The sequence below is a fragment of the Arvicanthis niloticus genome, chromosome 11 (genome assembly GCF_011762505.2).
Source record: "Arvicanthis niloticus isolate mArvNil1 chromosome 11, mArvNil1.pat.X, whole genome shotgun sequence".
NCBI lineage: Eukaryota > Metazoa > Chordata > Mammalia > Rodentia > Muridae > Arvicanthis > Arvicanthis niloticus.
Window position 1 is genome coordinate 27,022,260 of NC_047668.1, and position 20,085 is coordinate 27,042,344.

Below are 20,085 nucleotides of genomic sequence, written 5' to 3' on the forward strand. Positions count from 1 at the left end.
GAACCCAAACAGGACAGGAATGTGAAGGTAGAAACTGATGCAGAAACCACAGAAGAGTGTTGCTTGCTGGTTTGTTCCACACGGTTTGCTCAGCCTACTTTCTTATAGAGCCCAGGACCACCAGCCCAAGATGATACCACCCACAATGGACTGGGCCCTCCTCCATCAATCAATAATTAAGAAGATGCCCTACATGTTTGTGTATAGCTCAGTCTTATCGAGGCATTTTCTAAATTGAGGTTCCTTCCTCTCAGATGACTTTTGTGTCAAGTTGTCTTGCGCTGCTATCCAGTGCAAGAGTATAATTTTCCCCGGTTATCTAGCAATCACTTTTCCTACCAGGTAGAACAGCAATTCTAGTTAAGTCTTGCTGGAACCAGTTCCCTTTGTGATACCCATCTTAGTTACTATTTTATTGCTGTAAAGAGACACAATGACTAAGATAGCTTACGAAAGCATTTAATTGGAGGCTTGCTTACAGTTTTAGAGGGTTAGTCCATTTCCACCATGGCATCATCTGTGCCATCAGGCAGGCAAGCATGGTGCCAGGGTAGTGGCCAGAGAGTAGGGTCTTGAAAGGTCCTTCAAAAGACCCCAAGGAAACCTTAGGGTTGCATCTGATTCACGAACAGGAGGCAGAGAGGGCAGGACTGAGACTGATGTGGGATTTAGAAATCTCAAAAGCCTAACCCTGGTGGCCTACCTCCTTGTTCTTCCTAAATAGTGTAACAACTACGACCAAGCATGCAAATGTCCCTTTGGGAGACATTCTCACTCAAACCACCATATTCCACTCCCTGCTCCACAAAGGCTTGTAACAAATCATATAACTTACTGTTATGTGCAAAACACAAACAGTCCAAATTCAAAAGTCCCCATAGTCTTACAGTCTCAACACTGTTTTAAAAGTCCAAACCGTCTTCTGAAACTCAGGCAATCTATTTGTAATCCCCTGTAAAATCAGGAAGCAAATTATATACATCCAGCATACAATTAACTAAGGATTGCTGCATTTCAGCTTCTTTTGGTTGGTCTGAAAGCAGTGTGGTTGAGTCCAGTGTTGATGCAATGTCATGGAACAGTGCCAGGTATCTTGATAGGTCCTTCAAAAGACCTCAGGGAAACCTTGGCACTATCATTAGTGGCTGAGTACACGTGCTAAATTGTGGCATTGATTTTCAGCTTCAGCTTATCTGTATCGAAGCATGTTTTACACCTACTTATTTACCTCACAGACTTTCACTGGTGAGTATAAGTTGGGAAAATATCGGCATCTGCTACAGGTGAGGGGAGCAGAACCTGGTGGAAGGCAAATGAAAAGAAGGAATAATCAAGGGGAAGACCTCAGTGACCAAGACCAAATAATTCAGTGGTAGAACACTTATGTAGCATGTGCAGTATTCCACATTTCATCCTTACACACACACATACACACACACACACCCCACTGGGTATACATGGATTTCACTATTCAGAAGCTTTTAGGAAAAACAAAGTGAACTTAGGAAAAGCTCAGTAACCGAGTGAATGAATGAAAGAGTGGTGGTCAGAGCAGGGAGATGCTAAAGGCAGAAACTATTGCTATTGTAGTCTCAACTAAGCGGTGATCAGCTGTGTTTGTTGTATATATATTCACAGAGGTGAGAAGTAAAAACTAAGGAGAAAAACACCCGTGCCAGTGTTCTATTGTTGTGAAGATACATCACGACCATGGCAATTCTTGTAAAATACTTAATTGGGGCTTGCTTATAGCTTCAGAGGTTTAATCCTTTATCTTCATGGTGGGGGGCTTGATGGTCTGCAGGCAAACATGGTACCTGAGAGATCCATATCTGGATCCAAATTTCAGCAGGAAGTGAGAGCCACTGGGCCTGGCTTAGGCTTCGGAAACCCCAAAGCCCACTCCCAGTGACATAATTCCTCCAAGCGGCCATACTTTCAAATCCTTAGTACCATCCCCTGGTGCCTAAGTTTTCAAAGGAGCCTATGGGGGTGATTCCTATTCAAGACACCACACTCCTTTCCCCTAAAATTCCACTTCTTATAAAAACATTTAACTATCTTGTTTACTATTTTCCCTTTTTTTTTTGAAGTGTCTTAAGTATCCCATGCTGGCCTGAAACTCACTCTGTAGCCTGATGACCTTGAACTTCTTGTCCTCAGGCCTTCACCTCCATACCAGGTACACATGGGCAAACCCAGGGCTCCATGAATGCTCGGGAAATACTCTACCACCTCAGCTACATTCCCGTTCCCACTTTTTATGTCTGCCACAAATCAGACACATTGGTAGGAAATTCAGATTTTCTGGAACAATTCAGGAAGTACAAGGTAGAAATTTAGAGTATTCTCCACAGCACTGAAAATACACCCGAGAGTAATGCCAAAGGCACAGAGAATGAAACAAAATGTGCTATAATGTTCCTGCTGATTGCTAACTTAGGACTGATTAAGTCTGAATTTTTAAAATCATATCTCTGCTGAAAATACAGAACTTTGTGAGTCACTTAGAAGCTAAAAACATTTGTTTCTAAATTTGCTGGCTACTTTTGTCAACTTGAGGCAAGCTGAACTCATCTGAGAAGAGGAAACTCAGCTGAGGAAATGCCTCCATCAAATTGACCCGTAACGCCAGTCTGTAGGGGCATTTTCGTAGTTACCATTGATGTAGGAGGGCCTAGCCCATTATGAGTGGGGACTCCCCTGGGCAGGAAATCTTAGGTAGTCAAAGAAACAGGCTGATTAACCCATCAGAACATGCAGTTACTTCTTCATGGTCTCTGTTTCAGTTCTTGCCTTGGCTTCCCTGAATGGACCATGACTCAGGATATATAAACCAACAAACCCTTTCCTCCTCAAGTTACTTTTAGTCATGGTCTTTATTGAGACAATAGAAGGCAAACTAAGACACTAAATATGCACGTTTCCTCCCCCCCCCCAACCCCCAGTGATACAAAATAAATTGAAAGGACAACAAAATTATCGATTAGTTTGATATCTTCATTTTGTGTTCTATCTTGCCATTTAACAACAGAAACCCCACTTGCATATTTTTGTAGATCTCATCCACTGATCCTCTACCCGTCAAAATTGTGGTCACTTGACAGTTCTGGAAAATGTTGTGCAGCTTTTTGAGCTAAGAGGGCATGTTTCTCAACACTCTCTTCAAAAGGAAGCTTCTAGCCATCCACTCTTCTGTTCCATTCTTCACCATCTGATGAACACTTGGATACCCTTGTTGAGGTCAGAGGCAGAAGCCAGTAGCAAATGGCAGAGATTCTGTTCATTTTAAGATGGGCAAACAGAAAGAAGAGCCTGTGGTATTTGAACCATAGCATTTGAAGCCTCTCTCTTTCTAAAGCAGACCATCTTACAGTGTAATAAAAAAAAAATCTGGTGTCAGAAGGGGGTTTTTGCTATGATGGTGTTTGGCCCTTTTTAATAGTGGACTGGCTGAGAGGTCGGAAACACATGTCGTAGGCTGGGAGTAAAGCAATCCTTTTATAGTTTAAAAACATTCAGTAACACTTTTACCAGCAGTACTAAGAAGGTAGGTTATGTTCCTCCTGGGAAAAGATTAAGATTAAGGGAAAAATTTAAGACACTAATGAGAATGAACTGCTCTTTCCTGCTTTTAGCAGCAGGCTCCAAATCAGGGACTCCAGGTTGAGGAACAGGATTAAGGAATTAAGCAGAAATGAAAGGAGGTCCACTCTACTCTCATCAGGTGGCATGCAATCAGGATTGACTCAGGATTAGTAGCTTGGAAAAGCCACCAGTGTCTGTAAACAAAAGTAACCATAGATAAAGATGTCACTCAGACCTTGCTCAAGGGCTTTCCAGAAATGTGAGCCAAGCCAGACACAAAATCAGATTAATGGTGTTGGTTTCATGTTGAATGTAGCTGCTATTAACTCAAAAGAGAAAGAGCTAATAACAGTCAGGACACTATTCAGACAAAGCCTTTGGCTGTGGCTTCTGTCACATGCAACTCTGGAACCAAATGGACCAGAAGTCTTCTGTGTTTGAACAAATTATTTTGCCAAATATTGAAATGCCTGGCCCACAAATGCCTGTGATTATTGGACCACTGAACACCTTTTGAGATCCAAATTCTCTATCAGCTGAGAAACTCATGCTGTATTCAGCTCAAAACCCAGGATCCTTGGTCTACCCTCACATCTACTGAAGAAGAGATGTACGCCTCCCAAAATGATGCAGATGTGACCCAGAGCATTATGGGAAGGGAATAACTTCCCAAAAGGCAAAGTCTTGGAAACAGAAAGACAGAAGGGTAGAAATACAAGGCATTGTCTTCTGTAACAGAGACAAATTTATCAACAAACTTACCAATTATCAGAGAAGAAACTGGAATTTTTACTCAGAATGGTTTCAGCATTTTGACAAATGGCTCTGAGTATTTACCATTGTTCTTTTCCAACTAGTAATTTGCATATAATTCACAATAAAGGACCAAATAATGAAATATTAGTTTCTCTAAGGCATTCATAATCAAATTCATATAACAGAAGAATCTTTTTGTCTACTTGTGAAATAGGCAAATTTTTAAATGTGAAGCATTAGGAGTCATTAAGGGGTGGATTCAGATTTATCAGCCCACTCTTAAAGGGTGCTTAGGTTGTTTTGATCCATGCAGAGTGGTCTTTGTTTAAACACATACATAAAGCACCAAACTGTCAAACACAAGTAATAATCTAAAGTCAAAGGTATTAGAGTGGGTACCAAGAGAGAGGAAGATGGGTCTTCTCAAGAAAGCTAATATATTCCCAAGCTGATACACTGGTGTTCTTTCCAAGTGATATATTGGCATATCTGTGCAATATTTACAACTTAGGAAGGGCAGAAAGACCCAGAAGGTCATTGTCAGAAGGGGTCAACCTCATTTCTACCTGATACCAATGGAGAATACTTAGCTTAGTCAGATGGAGATCCTGGTTATCTGTGTCTTGAAGAGCCATTTAGAGACCCACTGAACTGAATCAAGCACAAGCCCTAGTGTGTGCTGTTGGGGGCTGACTTTTAGCAGAAAGTGGCTATCAGCTTTGCAGCCATCTTGAGCCATATACCCTGACATGAGTCTTGGATTACAATAGCCTACAACAGCTGAGCACACTCCGATAATCTTGGTTTAGATACCTTGGGTGTGTGAGATTAAAGGTGTGTAACTTAAGAGTATGACTTAGAAGTGTAGAGATAAGATTTAGAGACAAGACCTAAGGGCATGATTAAAGGTGTGACTTAGAGGCGTGGCTTAGAAGTGAGACATATAAAAGGCAGAGACAGACAGAGAGAATCAGACACTTTTAGGAAACACTTTAGAGAGAACAACTTGGAGTAGTTATTAGACATTAGGCACTTGGCACTTGGAAGAAGAAACTTGGAACTTGGAGGAACTAGGGACTAGGGACTAGGAACTCAAGACTTGGGACTTGGAGAGAAGAGAGACTGAAGAATAAACGGGATTGAATCACACTCTGTCTGGTCTCCATTCTTTGCATTTGTCCTCACTCTCTCTCTTGGAGCGGCAGCTTGGACTGGGATACAGTGCCCTCAAACTCGGGGCAGCCCGGGCCTCAACATTTTGCTTGAGCCACGACATTTTTTTGGCCGCCCGAATGTGGGGCTAGTGAGGTTCCCAACATTTTTTGGCGCCCAATGTGGGGCTAGTGCAGTTCTCAACAATGTGCATGTAGCTCTCCTGTGTAGCTAGCTGTCCTGGAACTCCCCGTAGACCAGGCTGGCCTCAAATTCATAGATCCACCTGCCTCTGCTACCTGAATGCTGAGATTAAAGTGGCATTAATCACTACCACCACCCGGCTTAAAATAGGTAATTTATAAACACAAGAATTTTAAGCATTTCACAACCCTGGACATTCAAGAGAATGGTGCAGATGTCCTCAGCTGTGGTAGAGGGCTTCATGGCATAGGTCTTCAGAAAAGGGGAAACATGGAGAAAAAGAAAGAGAGAGAGGAGAGACCAAGCTCACCCTTTTTTCTAATAGCCCACTCTAGTGATTAGCTACTTGATGCCAACATGGTCCCGGTCTGAGGACAGTACCATCATGATCTAATTACCTTCAGTAGGCCCCATCTTTTAAGATTTTCATCGTTTCCACACCAACACAGTGAAGACTAAGCATTCAGTACACAAGGAAATCCAGAGCATAATCATTTACATATAATTGTATATCTGTAATTCTTTCTATAGATTATGATGCTACCATAAAGTAAAATAATAAAATACACATTAATACTGTGACTCGTATTTCTCTACAAAACTGCCCTAAGGCAAAAAATTAGATAGGACTACAATGAGGAAAATCACCTTTCTTAATAGAATAGAGATTGGAGACTAGTCAACACTGGCAGTGCATGACATGAACCCAGGTACCTTGGCTCCAATGTGTATTCTGCCAATTTCTACATGGACATGATTCCAGTGAATTTAAACACTTCTTCCTGTTAATAAAAACATCTGCTCTGATCTGCATTAGAATTTGGAGCAGGCTTCCTGGAGAGAAAATATGTGATTCAGAGAAGTTTAAGGATGAGAGTCTTCTTGCACTATGATCCTTTTAACCTATCAGTATCCAGCAGGTACCACAGACTTTCTCCATATCTCTGTCAGGACGAGAGGGGAAATCTCTGGGTACATCGAGACATTCTGAGAACATCAGCAATGAACTCTCACTGTTTCTCTGTTTCACAGAGACAGTACAAACATTAGAATTGCTCTGAGGTTGGGGTTGTGGTTTAAAGTGGAAACAGTAGCAGTTTACCAGCAGAGTTATTGGAAAGGAAAACTTTATACATTTTTAAAATAGTTGCTCAAGATGGCTTGTCATTAGCTAATCATAACACCTACTTGAAATATGATCATCAATCCCCTCTTTCTCTTTTGATGGTTCTGACTGGAGGGGTCTTGAGCTGAGTCTGGAGAACTGAAACTAAAAAGTAGAAGTTCTCAGGACATAGTGAAACTCTCCTGAGTGTTTCTCAGGAGAGTTTCAAACTTGCACTTATTTAGGTAGATGCAAACTCAACAGTTGTAGTTTCAAACACAATACAACAGATGGCAGTATTGTCCTCAAAAAATAAAATCTACAGCCCCTCCAGATGTTCTCCAGGGCACATTAGGGTGCAGCAGTGCAGTTTTTGAACTATAGCCCAAAGGTAACATCCTTCTGGAACAAAGAGCACATAAGTAAAAAACCTAAATGGGCTCTGTGCAGCAAAATGAAGAGTGGGTTTCAGAAATTTTGTGGCTTTTAAATCATTTGCTGCTGTTTTAATATGGTTATTGTTGCTTATAGATTAGGCATGCCAGACATTTTTCTATACAGTGGTAGAGGCCAAATACTTGAAGCTTTGTAGGGGCACAGATGGTCTGTCTATATTAAATAGTCTTTCTTTCTGTTGGAATTCTTTACGACGTGAAAAATCCTTATCTCTCAAATTCAACTCCCAGGCTGAAGGCTGCTAGTGACTGTCCTAACCAAAAGCTCAGAGTAACACACTGAAGCACAGCTCAGCATGGAGATTTCTGCTAGGCTGGAGTCTCAGTTTTGTCAGATTTCGTCTGTTTTGCTTCTAAGACTGCAACTGAGCATGAAACACCAGTAGGGTCTTGATCTCAAAACTACTTACTGTAAACGGTGCAGTTTTACCTTAAATTAGTTAAGGAGATTTGCAAGCAATTCCAGCTTAATAAAGAATCCCTGTTAAAATTCCCAAGGAGAGCAGTTCTTGCACAAAAGCTTTTCTCACTTTTTAGGCTAATAACTGTAAATGGCTAATGAGATACCATACTTAATTACAATCTTTAGCTCCGATTACATTCAATAATTTTATAGAATATTTCATTTGAGATTTCTAGCTTTTTCTTCCTAAATTAATGATGCGGTCTTAAAGCTAGGCTCTGTGCTTAGTCCTTAGATTTTTATATCAGCTATTAAAAACACAGAAATAAGGTGGTGATGGTGGTACATGCCTTTAATCCCAGCACTTAGGAGGCAGAGGCAGGCAAATTTCTGAGTTTGAGGCCAGCCTGGTACAGGGCTACACAGAGAAACCTTATCTTGAAAAACCAAACAAACAAACAACCCCCCCCCCCAAAAAAAAACCAACCAACAAACAAAGCCCCCCCCCCCAATCAAATAACAAAAGAAAACCAAACCAAAACCACAAAGAAACAAGAACAACAGAAACAAGTCCAGCCCTTTCTGGTATTCATAAAATAACCACCACTGGCTATGGTAGTTTTGAGATCATGTAATGTCATGTAACTTTTTTTTTTTTTTTTTTTTTTTTTTTTTTGGTTTTTCGAGACAGGGTTTCTCTGTATAGCCTTGGCTGTCCTGGAACTCACTCTGTAGACCAGGCTGGCCTCGAACTCAGAAATCCGCCTGCCTCTGCCTCCCAAGTGCTGGGATTAAAGGCGTGCGCCACCACTGCCCAGCCATGTCATTTCTTAGAGAAGTTACAATCTCTAATTTTATTTTTCTTAATTTTTATTTATTTTTTGAGTCAGGGTCTCACTAAGTTGGCTGGCCTGCATCTCTCTATGTAGACCGTGCTGGCACTGAAGCATCCAAATCTGCCTGCCTCTGCCTCCCAAGTGCTTGGCCAGAATCTAGTTTAAAATACACTTTTATACTATTCTTATAGCCTTCCAGATAAAAAAAAAAATTCCTGTGGGTTTTACCAAGCTTTAAAATGCCCTTTGTTTTTTGTTTTTTTTTTTTATAAACATCTTGAAAGGATTGCTGGTCACATTTTATAATGGATTCATGATCAATTTGGTTCATTCTGTTTTACAAAGACTGGAATAGTCACAAAAGGACAGTTTGCCTCCTATGGTCAAACATAGTGGGATACAATTACATTATGCAACCCAATGTGCTTAGCCACTAGTTGTAAGTTACCAGCTGTACCTTCATCACTAGATTTTCTTGAGTCACGGGCAATATTTAGCGTTTCAGTGCATTTCTTCCTCCGTAATAGGGGCACCGGTTCCTTTTCCAACTTGTGGGGGCGTAGCTAGACTCAGGAGGTAACGCTTGGCTTACAAAAGGTAGGTTACCATCCTAGCCAGCACGTGCTGGGGAAGGCGGCCGCGCAGACTCCCCCAGGCTGCCTTGTGACGTGACGTAAGGGACCCACCCGGCCACTGTCCTCCAACATCCCGGACCCTGAATCACCGCCTACGCCCAGAGGCCGCCCTAGGGTGACAGGAAGAAGGGCGGTACCGGCGACGCCCTCCTGCATCCAGCCCCGGGGCGGCAGAAAGAGCAAGAAACGGAGACCGAAGCCCCGCCCGTCTGCGCCCGCGGCTGGCGCCGAGAGGTTCGGAACGTGACCTTGTTTGAGCGTTGCTAGGAGACGCGGCCAGCACGCGCGCGCGCGACCCCCGCGGGCAGGCGCGGCGCGAGGGGCGGAGCCGCGGCCCGTAGCGAGGCTGGCGAGCACCGTTAGCCCGGCTGGCGGGCGGCGTCGGCCCGGCCGCCGTCAGGCCTCGCCGCTGCCCGGGGACAGACTCCCCGGCGGCTGACAGCCGCGGAGGCGGGACGACGGAGGACCGTCAGCCAGGTGAGTGGCGTGGGGTCACGTTGGAGAAGAGGCCCGCGTGTGGACGCCGTACTGCCGGAGCCGCTGGAGGGGCCGGCGCGGCCCAGCGAGCTCCGGCGCAGGGCGAGCTGAGGCGCGGTGGGCGGCTCCCGCCGTGTAGGGCCGCGTCACCGTGGCCCGGGCTGCAGGTGCGCGGGGCGGCTAAACCTGCGGCTAAGGCTCGACGCCCTCCGCCAAGCCTCCTTTCCCTCTTAGGGCAACAGGTGGTGCCGGAGGGCCGAGAGCGAGCCCTGGTGCGGCCGTGCTGGGAGTGGCAGGCACCCTCGCCAATTAGGGCGCCGGGGCGGGAGTGGCATAGCCGCCCTGATGCGCTGACCAATGGGATCGCGGGGCCTGGGTGGGCCGTGAGGGTGGGCGTGGCCAGAGGCCGAGTCTGGGCTTCCCAGTGGGGCTGCCGCCAGAGCGGCGCGGAGGTCTCTGTTGAGAGGAGCTGGGGCGCGATCCTCGCGCTGGAGAGACACCAGCCAATGTTCCCCCATTGGAATCCGGACTCCAGCCCCGGAGGTGAGAGCTTTGGTATCGGGGACAGAGCCAGGAAAGTGAGCCTGGGTACGCGGTGAGACGTGCCGGGTTAGATCTCCCAGATAGGGCTGCCTTTTTGAGTTTTCTGCCAAGAAAAGGCACTTTGGTGATGGATACGGTGACGGGAACCAGAGATAGTGGTGCCTGGGTTGTCTCCAGAATGAGCTTTTGAGCTTCGGGGATCGCAGAGAACAGAGAAGAGTACACGTTACTGCAGTTAGAGTGAATCAAAGCTTTTCGGTGACAGTTACTCATCGTTTGTTTTGGGTTGAGTTTATTTACTATCTCGTCTGGTCTGTTTACTCGCAGCGAGTTTTATTAAGTCCCTCATGTGCTTATTTTTGGCGAAAGTAGAGAAACCCCATTTTTAATGCGCTCTCAGTAATAACTTACTCATTTCCTCCCCAGCAATCGTGTAGCTCGGTCACCCAGGAAGAGAAATTGTAAGCAGATAAGAAGAACGCGTTCGTTTTGGGACACCATTTGCAGCTGGAGATGGGGAATGGACTGTCAGACCAGACTTCCATCCTGTCCAGCCTGCCGTCCTTTCAGTCCTTTCACATTGTTATTCTGGGTTTGGACTGTGCTGGAAAGACGACAGTTTTATACAGGCTGCAGTTCAACGAATTTGTAAATACCGTACCTACCAAAGGATTTAACACTGAGAAAATTAAGGTAACCTTGGGCAATTCCAAAACAGTCACTTTTCACTTCTGGGATGTAGGTGGTCAAGAGAAATTAAGACCACTGTGGAAGTCATATACCCGATGCACAGATGGCATCGTGTTTGTGGTGGACTCGGTCGATGTTGAGAGAATGGAAGAAGCCAAAACTGAACTTCATAAAATAACTAGGATATCAGAAAATCAGGGAGTCCCTGTGCTTATAGTTGCTAACAAACAAGACCTGAGGAACTCACTGTCTCTCTCAGAGATTGAGAAGTTGTTAGCAATGGGTGAACTGAGCTCATCGACTCCTTGGCATTTGCAGCCCACCTGTGCAATCATAGGAGATGGGCTGAAGGAAGGACTTGAAAAACTACATGATATGATAATTAAAAGGAGAAAAATGTTGCGGCAACAGAAAAAGAAGAGATGAATGGCAGTACCTTTTATATCGGTGTGGAATAGGTTTTCCTTGGTCTGATTTCTGACAAGCTGAAGAGTGTCTACAGCCTGGTTTGCCTGTCTGCCCTCATGGATGCTATTAAAGCTTTGTTTTGTTGAACAGTCAGATACCCAACTCTGTTGCCTTGTGGAAGATGAGTAAATGCAATGCTTCTTAAAGTGGTCTCTTCTCCTTGACCCACAAATCTTTTGGTACTACCATTTTGGGAAGCCCAAAAAGGCTAGTAATTGACCAGAAAACAATTTTGTGGAAATTTGACCTGAAGTTAGTGAAATAAAACTTTGAAGAGTGTATGCCTAGTGTTTTGTGCTTGTATCTTTTGGGGGGAAGCCTTTGCCAAGAAATTGCAAACAAGGCTTTGTAAACACAAAATGCTAATGAATGGAATGTTAAGGTAAATCACTGTGTACACGTGCACACACAGTTAAATGGAACACGCTGGGATAAGAAGGAAGTAGTATTATTTTTGGAGGTTTTGACCAGTTAACTACCTGGTCAAACGTTCTTCTGGAAACAATTTAATGCTATCTCTTTAATTCTAGAAAATGTTTAATTTAGTTGGTCTAGCATTAATTAAAATATTTGGGGTGTATTCAAATGCATGGGTTAGTTTTTCTGACAAGCATGTTTTGGTGTATAGTCTTTAGAAATAGCTATGCATCTGTCTACACAGGTTTAAAACAACTTTTTTGGGGTCTTGGAGCTATTGTAGAAATAGTTCATTGTCAGAAGCGCACTGTTACTTGAACCTAAAAAATGACTGATGTAAATATGGGTATGTTGACTAAATGCATATGCTTGAACACAGGAATGGATTTATAGAGAAGGTGGTGGTGAATTCAGTTAGAGGGAGTTACTGTAATATATAGTCTCTAAATAATCCAGTTAAAAGATACTTGTTTTATTACTATTTACTGGATGGAAACAGATTTTTTTCATATATTTTTGTAGCATTTGGGAGAAATGAAAGCTTTATAATCACCTGATGCGCCGTGGAATGAAAATGTAAGGTACCTTTCAGTATGCGCTCTGAGCTTTAATCTTTTTGTTAATCGGCTGAACAGTATTCTCAGAGAGTCCTAGCTCTGGCTGTAGGAAGAAATGGTACATTACAGTAGTGCAGATCTGAGTTAGGATCCTAGAAAATGTAGAGGAAAAGTAGCAAAGCCATTTAAGACAATTAACTGGTGCTGTTTCTACTGTCATAAAAACAAAGTGAAATTACGAGGAGGGAAGAACTTTAATTTTTCTCTCCAGGAAGACTTACTTCCTCCAGTAATCACATATAGCAAATCAGCATGTTTTCTATGTTTGAAGCCAACAGCTGTTTGTTCTGAAATCACCAAAGGAAGTGCATTTTGCTAGCAGGACTTAGTTTGGTTTTGAGCTTTTACTTTTTTTTTTTTTTTCAGTGACACAGGTGATTTTTTTGGAATTTTGATTCTTGTTACAAAATGAAGTAGCATCCAGTGGAGCTTCCATGTCATATGTACCTTCACTAGGAATGGTCGCCTAGAGTGTTTATAGAATAGTTACCAAAAAACAGCTGGAGGCATTAGGAGAACAGTCTCATTTTGAGTTTATATGTATTTTCACTTCTGCAGCTTTTAATTAGTTGTGTAAGAAGAACTTTTATCAGCTGGGCTATTGAGTTTTATACTCGTTTGGATTTTCTCTGGTGGGGTTTCCACAGAATGCTATTTTCTAGGAGCTTCCCCCACACTCCGCCCCCACGCCTCTCCTCCCCCCCCCAGACCCCCACACACTTATACTGAATTCAGGATCCTCTCCCAAATCCCTGAGTCTATGATGGGATAATAACGCTTGTCTTCCTCAATTCTAAATCAGTGGAAATTTTCACTCTGCCTTCAGTCTCAGCACCTGGGAGGCAGATCTCCTGAGTTCAAAGACAGCCAGGGATACATAAAGAGACCCTGTCTCAAAACAAAATAAAACAAAAAACAAAACAGTTTATGCTAACTAGCTCTTGATCCTTGTTTTGTACCTAAGAACTGGACCGGCATGTCCATTCTATCCTTATTTATAGAACAGCAAAATGGCCATTGCATAAAGTTGTGTTTATATGAGCCATTTCAGTTAAAAATTTAAGTTCGAATTTTCTATCACTTATTAGAGCTAGCTATTAATCACATAAGCTAATGAATGAATCTATGTAGGTTTTTAATTTTAAGTTAAAAGCACCTTTTTTCTTTTTTTTTTTATATGGAACGCTTCACGAATTTGCGTGTCATCCTTGCGCAGGGGCCATGCTAATCTCTGTATTGTATGTGCTGCCGAAGCGAGCACAAGCACCCTTTTTCAAGTCTATTTGTCTTTTTAAAGTGTCAACAATCAAACCCTGGGCCCCATGTATGTGAAGCAGTCGTCTTACCAATGAACTACATGTCCAGCCCCTAAAGGATATTTCTGAAATAGTTAACTGTAAGGGAAATGAGTTGATTTATACAGAGTATTAATGGGTTAAACATTCTAAATTCAAATTACTACTGTAGAGCAAAGTTTTAAAATAGCCTTTGATATTTGAAGATTCATATATCCAAACTTATGCTAAAATAGATTATCAGTGTTATGGTTTAGCCTAGATAGATTCATTAATAATCATAAAATCCTTACAGGAAGCTAAAAAGTGCAGTGTTAGGATATGCAGATGGAAATCAATGACTAATCTGTAGGTAACTGGATGATGGCTTAAGAACAAGAGTAAAAGGCACATAATTTAGAATGTTTTTGTGGGAGTTGGGGTTATGGGTATGATAGGTGCTTGCCTATCAGGTACAAGGCTCTGGGTTTGAGTCCTAGCACTGCAAATGAAAAATAAACCAATTACCAGAGTGGTTGGTTTAGAAGAGTTTGTTTATAGTGGCCGTGAGAGAAATCTGGTATGGTATTTCAGTGTTCTATTTAATGTAACAGTTTCATCATATAAACAATGATTTTTAGCAGTAACAAACACAAAAACGTTTCTTCAAAATAAATTAATTCAACTTGGAGTCTTGCGTTAGACTGTCATTTGAAGTTCAATTTTTTATTATTGTTTTTCTGAAAGAAGGTCTATGTATGCACTTCCTGGATGCTGCCTGAGATTATAAGCATGTACTATCACACTTAGATTAAGATTTTATATTAAAATTTTCTTTTTGCAGGACATTCTGGAAATGGGTAGTATTGATGTAGACTACTCAAGTTTTTTTTTTTTTTAGTTGCTTCCATATGAGCAAATGATACCAAAAAATTACAAATTAATATTAAAGTACTTGAAGACCAAAGATATTCCTAGTAGACTTCAGCCAGAGAACGTTCCAATTTTATGCAAATTCCAAATACCGGGGTATTTAAGGAGAGGATAGATTTGGAGAAGAATAATTGTACGAAAAACATGAGGATCAGAGTTGGTGCTAAATCTTGGCATTTTTCTGTCATAAATATAACTCTTTGAGCAAATCCTTTGAAACTTGTCAGTGTTCCAGTAACACGTAGACTCACAGCTTGAGAAGATTGAGGGAAATGATGTGTGTAAGCCATTCTTACTGCGTAGGGATTTGTTGGGGTGAAGTATGACATCATTGGTGATGGCCACCCAAGCCCATACTTGATAATAGAACCTACTTCTAGACTTGTCTTGGTCAGTTTAATATCCGTTTCTTAGTTCCTTCGTTTGTAAGCCGAGGGTCATCTCTGCCGTTGGGGATTGCTTTGTTGATGAAAGGATTAAATGCTTTGGTAGTTAGGGGACTTGACACACAGTAAACATTGAACACACAGTAGTAGTAGTTGTTGTTGGAATGTTCCTTGCATATATATTTGAAGAAAAGACATGGAATAGGAATGATGAAAGGTCACAGTGTGGCTTTTCTTGAATCTGTGTGCCATAGCACAAAATGGCAGTATGGTAGGACTTCTGAAAGTCTAAACACCCCCAGTTCTGAAGTCTTAGTCCTTTTTACAGCGTTTGGGTATGATAAAAGTCTTAACATTTCCCCAGAAACAGAAGTGAAAGTTTTGGTTATTTTCTACGTAGTGATAAAATAGTACTTTGCTCCACAAAAATTAAAAATCCAAAACTAAGGGTAGATTTTCAAATGCTTGTTTTTAAATTACTTTCAATTTGGAGGTCTTTTCCACCTCCCATCCCATACTGGAGATTGAAACCAGAGCTTTGCATGCTACCACTGAGCTATCTCCCTACCTCTTCTGGTCATGCTTTTAAAATTTGTTTCTTTTGCTGCAATTGGTTTTACCCATAATGGGCAAAATGGTTTTACAAGTAAACTGGGGGGAGGGGGGGAACCAAAAAACAAGCAAAAAACCCCCAAATTATTAGCCTGATTAAGCCCTATTTTGGGGGGAGGTGGGTCTTTACCCCAGTTTGATAAGGGACAATTAAAGCATTGCTGAAAGTCTGGAGAGATGGCTTATTGGTTAAAAGCACACATTCTCTTGTGAGGACCAGAGTTCAGTTCCCAGCACCCACATTGGGCAGCTCATTGCTGCCTGTAACTCCAGCTCTAGGAATCTGTGGCCTCCTTAGGTATCTGAATTCATGTGCATCTGCCCTCACACGTACACATAATTAAAAAAAAATAAAAATCTTGAAAGCATCACTGGAACAATTATCTAGAGGATTGTCCCATATAGAGCAGATGTGAATAGACTGCTGTGATACTGCTTCTAAATGACGGCAACTGGTATAACACAGTGATGGACTGGAAGCGTTAGGTAGGGACCTGTTGGAAGCACACAACCTCAGCCTCCACTCCATACCTAGGAATGTGAAACTCTAGGGTTGGGCCCCAGCAATCTTCCTGCTTACAACATCCAGGTGATTCTGGTACTCATTAAAGTTAACCATTGCATTAACATAAAACCCAGTTGTTACAGGATGTTACAGAAAGTGAGACAGAGGAGATGACTCTGGTAAAGTCTGTGTTTGAGGACTTTCATTTAGTCTCCAGTACTGGAAAGAAAATCGAAAATAACTTTGTAATTCAAAAACAATTGTTTAATACTATATAATTTAGACCTTTTTTGTTTTTGTTTTGTTTTGAAGACAGTATAAAAGTATTTTTATAGAAGCACAGTGCTTGCCTTTGTTTTATTTATTTCTCAAGACACGGTTTCACTCTGTAGCTTAGTGTGAACGGGAACGAACTTGCTGTGTTAGTTCAGGATGGTTTTGAGCCCAGGTGATCCTCCTGCCTCAGCCTTCTGAGTGCTAAGATTAAAGAGTTACCATCCTGTCTATACAATGGTTGCTTTATAATAAGCACTTAGCAAAATCTTGAGTGAATTTTCATCAGTGCCAATTATTTTGTTAAGTGTCAAATCCTACAAATTAATTTTTATCCATACATATAAAAGAAGGAGCTTTGCTTTTGAACTAGCTGAGTATCTTAAGATGTGCATAGATAGCATGTGTAATTGAGGATATTCAAGCAGATTCATTTAACATGCTGTTGTAAGATTTTGTAGTAAAATCTTACATTAAATTTAAAACCTTCTCAGAAGTTAGACCAGCATAATTGTGTTGCTCAGCTTTCCACTAAGTGACAAAATCCTTGGGATAACTTTAAAAGAGAAAAGGTTTGTTGTTTTGGCTCACAGGTTCAGAGCTTTGGGTCCATGATGCTTGTCTCTTTTGCACTGGGCCTGTGGTGGCATAGTAGATCATGCCAGGAACATGTAGAGGAGGAAGAGGGTGTTTAGCTCTTTGTAGCTAGAAAGTACAGAAGGATCTGAAGTCCCAGTATTTCTGTTAGAAACATGCCCCCAAAGGGCTAAAATTCTTTCAGTAGGTCCCTCCTCACTGTCCTGCCCCTGAGTCTTTATTCCATGTCTAAAACCAAAGCAATTACCAACACTCAAAATAACTCATGTCGTTTGAATGGTAACTCAGGACCAATCTGGCTTCCTCCACTGGTGTGTACTTGGTGTTTAGATTTCCCTGATGACAATTTTTTTTTTTTTTAAACTTTAAAATCATGAGCCAGTGGGAGGACTCAGCCTGTGAACATGCCTGCAGCCAAGCCTGGTTACCTGAGTTTCATCCCTAGAATCCACATGGTGGAAGTAGAGAACCAACTTCAACAAGTTGCCCTTTGACCTCCACATGCTTGGTATCTCATGTGAACATAACCTCCCCTCCATTATTTTTAAAAATTGCAGTCTTAGAATCCAGATCCTACCAGTTTTGATCATATATCGTGCTTTGTTCATACATGTCTCCTTGGGTGTCCCTTCTCTTTTATTGAATTATTTTTCCCCCATGTAGTTTCCCATCTTCTAGGACAGAGGTTCTCAACCTTTGGGTCACGAGCCCTTGGGTTGCATATCAGACATTTATGATTCATAACTAGCAAAATTACAGTTATGAAGTAGGCACAAAATAAGTTTATGGTTGTGGATCTTAAAGGGTCACATCATTAGGAAGGTTGAGAACTGTATGCTCTGGACCTTGCTGAATGCATCTCAGTAGTGTTGTGTGTTAATGTTTTATGTGCTTTTTCGGATTCTCTTTTTTTGTAATGTTAAGTTATAGATTGTCCAAATTTTAATGACATTAATGGAACTGCTTACGATGCTGAATCTATTCTCTATATGGTCAAATATTGTAACCTTCTGTAACTATTTAGCACTTAAAATATGACTTGTATATGTGAAAAATTATGGCTTAAATTTATACAGAAATTCATGTAGCAACACATTTGGCTGTTGCTACTAAAGTAGACTGGGCTAGCAAGTCTGTCCATTCAATAATATTTTGCAAAAGTTATTATGAAGCTTTTCGTACTATTTGAGTGTTTATATGATAAAGTTCTGTATGGTACTCTCTGAACTCAGACTTACTATGTAGACTAAGCTAGCCTTAAATGTTCAGTGAACTTTCTGCCTCTGCTTTCTAGGTGCTTAAATGATAGGGTTATAAGTGTGAACCATTATGCCTGGCACTAATTTTTATTAGCACTTTAAAGATTTATCTTTCTTAGATTTTCATTTATACGTATATGTTGGTGTTTGTGTGCGTGGATGCCACTCAAACATAGGCACTTGGATACCCATGGAGGGCAAAAGAAGGAGTTAGATCTCTCGGAACTAGAGTTACAGGTGGATGTGAGCCATGCGACCGACACAGGAGCTGGGAATGAACTCCAGCCACAAGCAGCCTTAGCCATCTCTCCAGCCCATTATCAGCTCCTTAAATCATGTGATTCTATTTGCCTTTTTGCTCCCATACTTTTTGCTGGCAAGGGAGCTGAGAATAATATGCGCTGCTGAAAGTAGATCATCTTTTATTCTCTGACCACTTGTGATTATTTGTATTTTATTTTCATTTTTTGGCAAATTGTTTGTGTGTCTAGGGGTACTTTTCTTTGTATTCTTTTGACAGAATAGCTATAGAATTATACATATCAATCTCCAGCACCACAATAAATAATAAATAAAATTTAAAATTTTCTCTTAATTATCCATTAGTCTAAGCCCCAGTGTCTATTGTGAACTCTTGTCTTATTAAATTATGAAGTTCCATTTCAAGTATACCTTAAATTTTTTTATATGATTTGAACTTAGTAGGATTTTTTTTTTCAGGTGCTGGTGATTGAGTTAGAGGTTTGTGCATGATAGGCAACTGTTCTTTTACTGAGCTAACTAATAATTTTTCACCAGTCAATTCCTTATGTCTACTGGAGTGATTATCTAGAAATTCTAGATTTGCCATGCTGTAACTTGAGAGCTGCCAGATAAATTGGAAAAAGTTGGCAACACAGGAGTTGGCAATGACTTAGAAGACCTCGTCAAGAGAGAAAAATTTGCCAATTAATAAGACTTGGTTTCTCAAGCCAGAATACTAACGATGCTATCTAATTGTAATCGCCACTTACCAGCTGCTTTGAATAGGATACTAAACCTCTCTGTACCACACTACTCTCAGGTGCAGAATGGGATACTCATATACTGGCCGAAAGTTAAAATTGAAGGGTCAATAAGCTGTTAGTATTCAAGTATTCTTAGTATACATTCAGTGCATTACTATTAGCTTACAAATGAAATTTTATCTGAGGTGCCATAGACACGGTGGGCTTAAGTAGGTAATCTGAAGTCCCTGGCATCCTGTCATGTAATGCCATCTTTAGAGTTGGTTCCCAGTGCACATGAGTATATGGCCCCCTCTCTCAATGAGATATTGTCTGTATGGTCACTTCATACAAGAGATTGTATTGTCCTTTCTTTATGTAGCAAATGTGGTTGGGATGATGATGGATAGAAACAAGCAGATGCTTATGTCAAACCCAGTGTTGGAAGAGGGAAGCAGAGATGTTGGGGTACACAACCATTGGAGGATGAAAGCGATTTTGAAGAAGTAGCATTAAATTTGTTTTCCTTGTAACAAACATGAATGTCCAGGGGTCTCTGATTTGAAGGGAGAAGCAGCAGCCCAGCCAGAGTCAGCACAGAGAGCTTGTGCACTGTCCCCGGGAAGACACCAGTATTCTCTGTAATGAGTATCATCACTTTGATTGCACAGCCTTGGTGAAGTGGGAACGGCCTGGGGTTTCTGAGGTGTAGCATAATACTTAATTGGCCATGTACAAACAGGATGTCATTGTCATTCCTGTCCGACTACAGAACAGTAATTTGGTAATGTGTAGACACCAGGATTTGTTCCTTCTGTAACCTGAAATAAAAGGGAGAAGAATCATGAGTCTAGTTTTTTTTCTTTCTTTCTTTTTTTTTTTCCTTCATGGCATTTGCCTTCTGAAAGAGGTTT

General features: G+C 41.4%; 1 protein-coding gene, 1 long non-coding RNA gene and 1 pseudogene across 3 annotated transcripts; 1 reads left to right on the forward strand and 2 right to left on the reverse strand.

The window, feature by feature from the left end:
* Positions 1–3,004: 3,004 nt before the first annotated feature.
* LOC143443856 (uncharacterized) lies at positions 3,005–9,304 on the reverse strand. Its single transcript, XR_013113171.1, has 3 exons — positions 8,957–9,304; positions 6,889–6,970; positions 3,005–3,279 (listed from the first exon to the last, which is right to left on the reverse strand). It is a non-coding gene; the product is annotated as an uncharacterized LOC143443856 (long non-coding RNA).
* Positions 9,305–9,458: 154 nt separating this feature from the next.
* Arl4a (ARF like GTPase 4A) lies at positions 9,459–11,593 on the forward strand. Of its 2 annotated transcripts, none has more exons than XM_034514574.2 (2): positions 9,459–9,611; positions 10,581–11,593. In XM_034514574.2, the coding sequence occupies exon 2, from the start codon at positions 10,668–10,670 to the stop codon at positions 11,268–11,270; it is 603 nt and encodes a 200-aa protein (XP_034370465.1). In that variant the 5' UTR covers positions 9,459–9,611; positions 10,581–10,667; the 3' UTR covers positions 11,271–11,593. The 2 variants fall into 2 exon arrangements, with proteins under 2 accessions (XP_034370465.1, XP_034370464.1); XM_034514573.2 differs by lacking the exon at positions 9,459–9,611 and adding an exon at positions 9,994–10,154.
* Positions 11,594–13,517: 1,924 nt separating this feature from the next.
* Positions 13,518–13,607, reverse strand: LOC117717463 (U6 spliceosomal RNA; annotated as a pseudogene).
* Between the last annotated feature and the right edge of the window lie 6,478 nt (positions 13,608–20,085).

What these genes read in the sequence shown, in the direction of transcription:
- Arl4a (XM_034514574.2), top strand. Translation starts at nt 10,668, where the DNA reads ATGGGGAATGGACTGTCAGACCAGACTTCCATCCTGTCCAGCCTGCCG.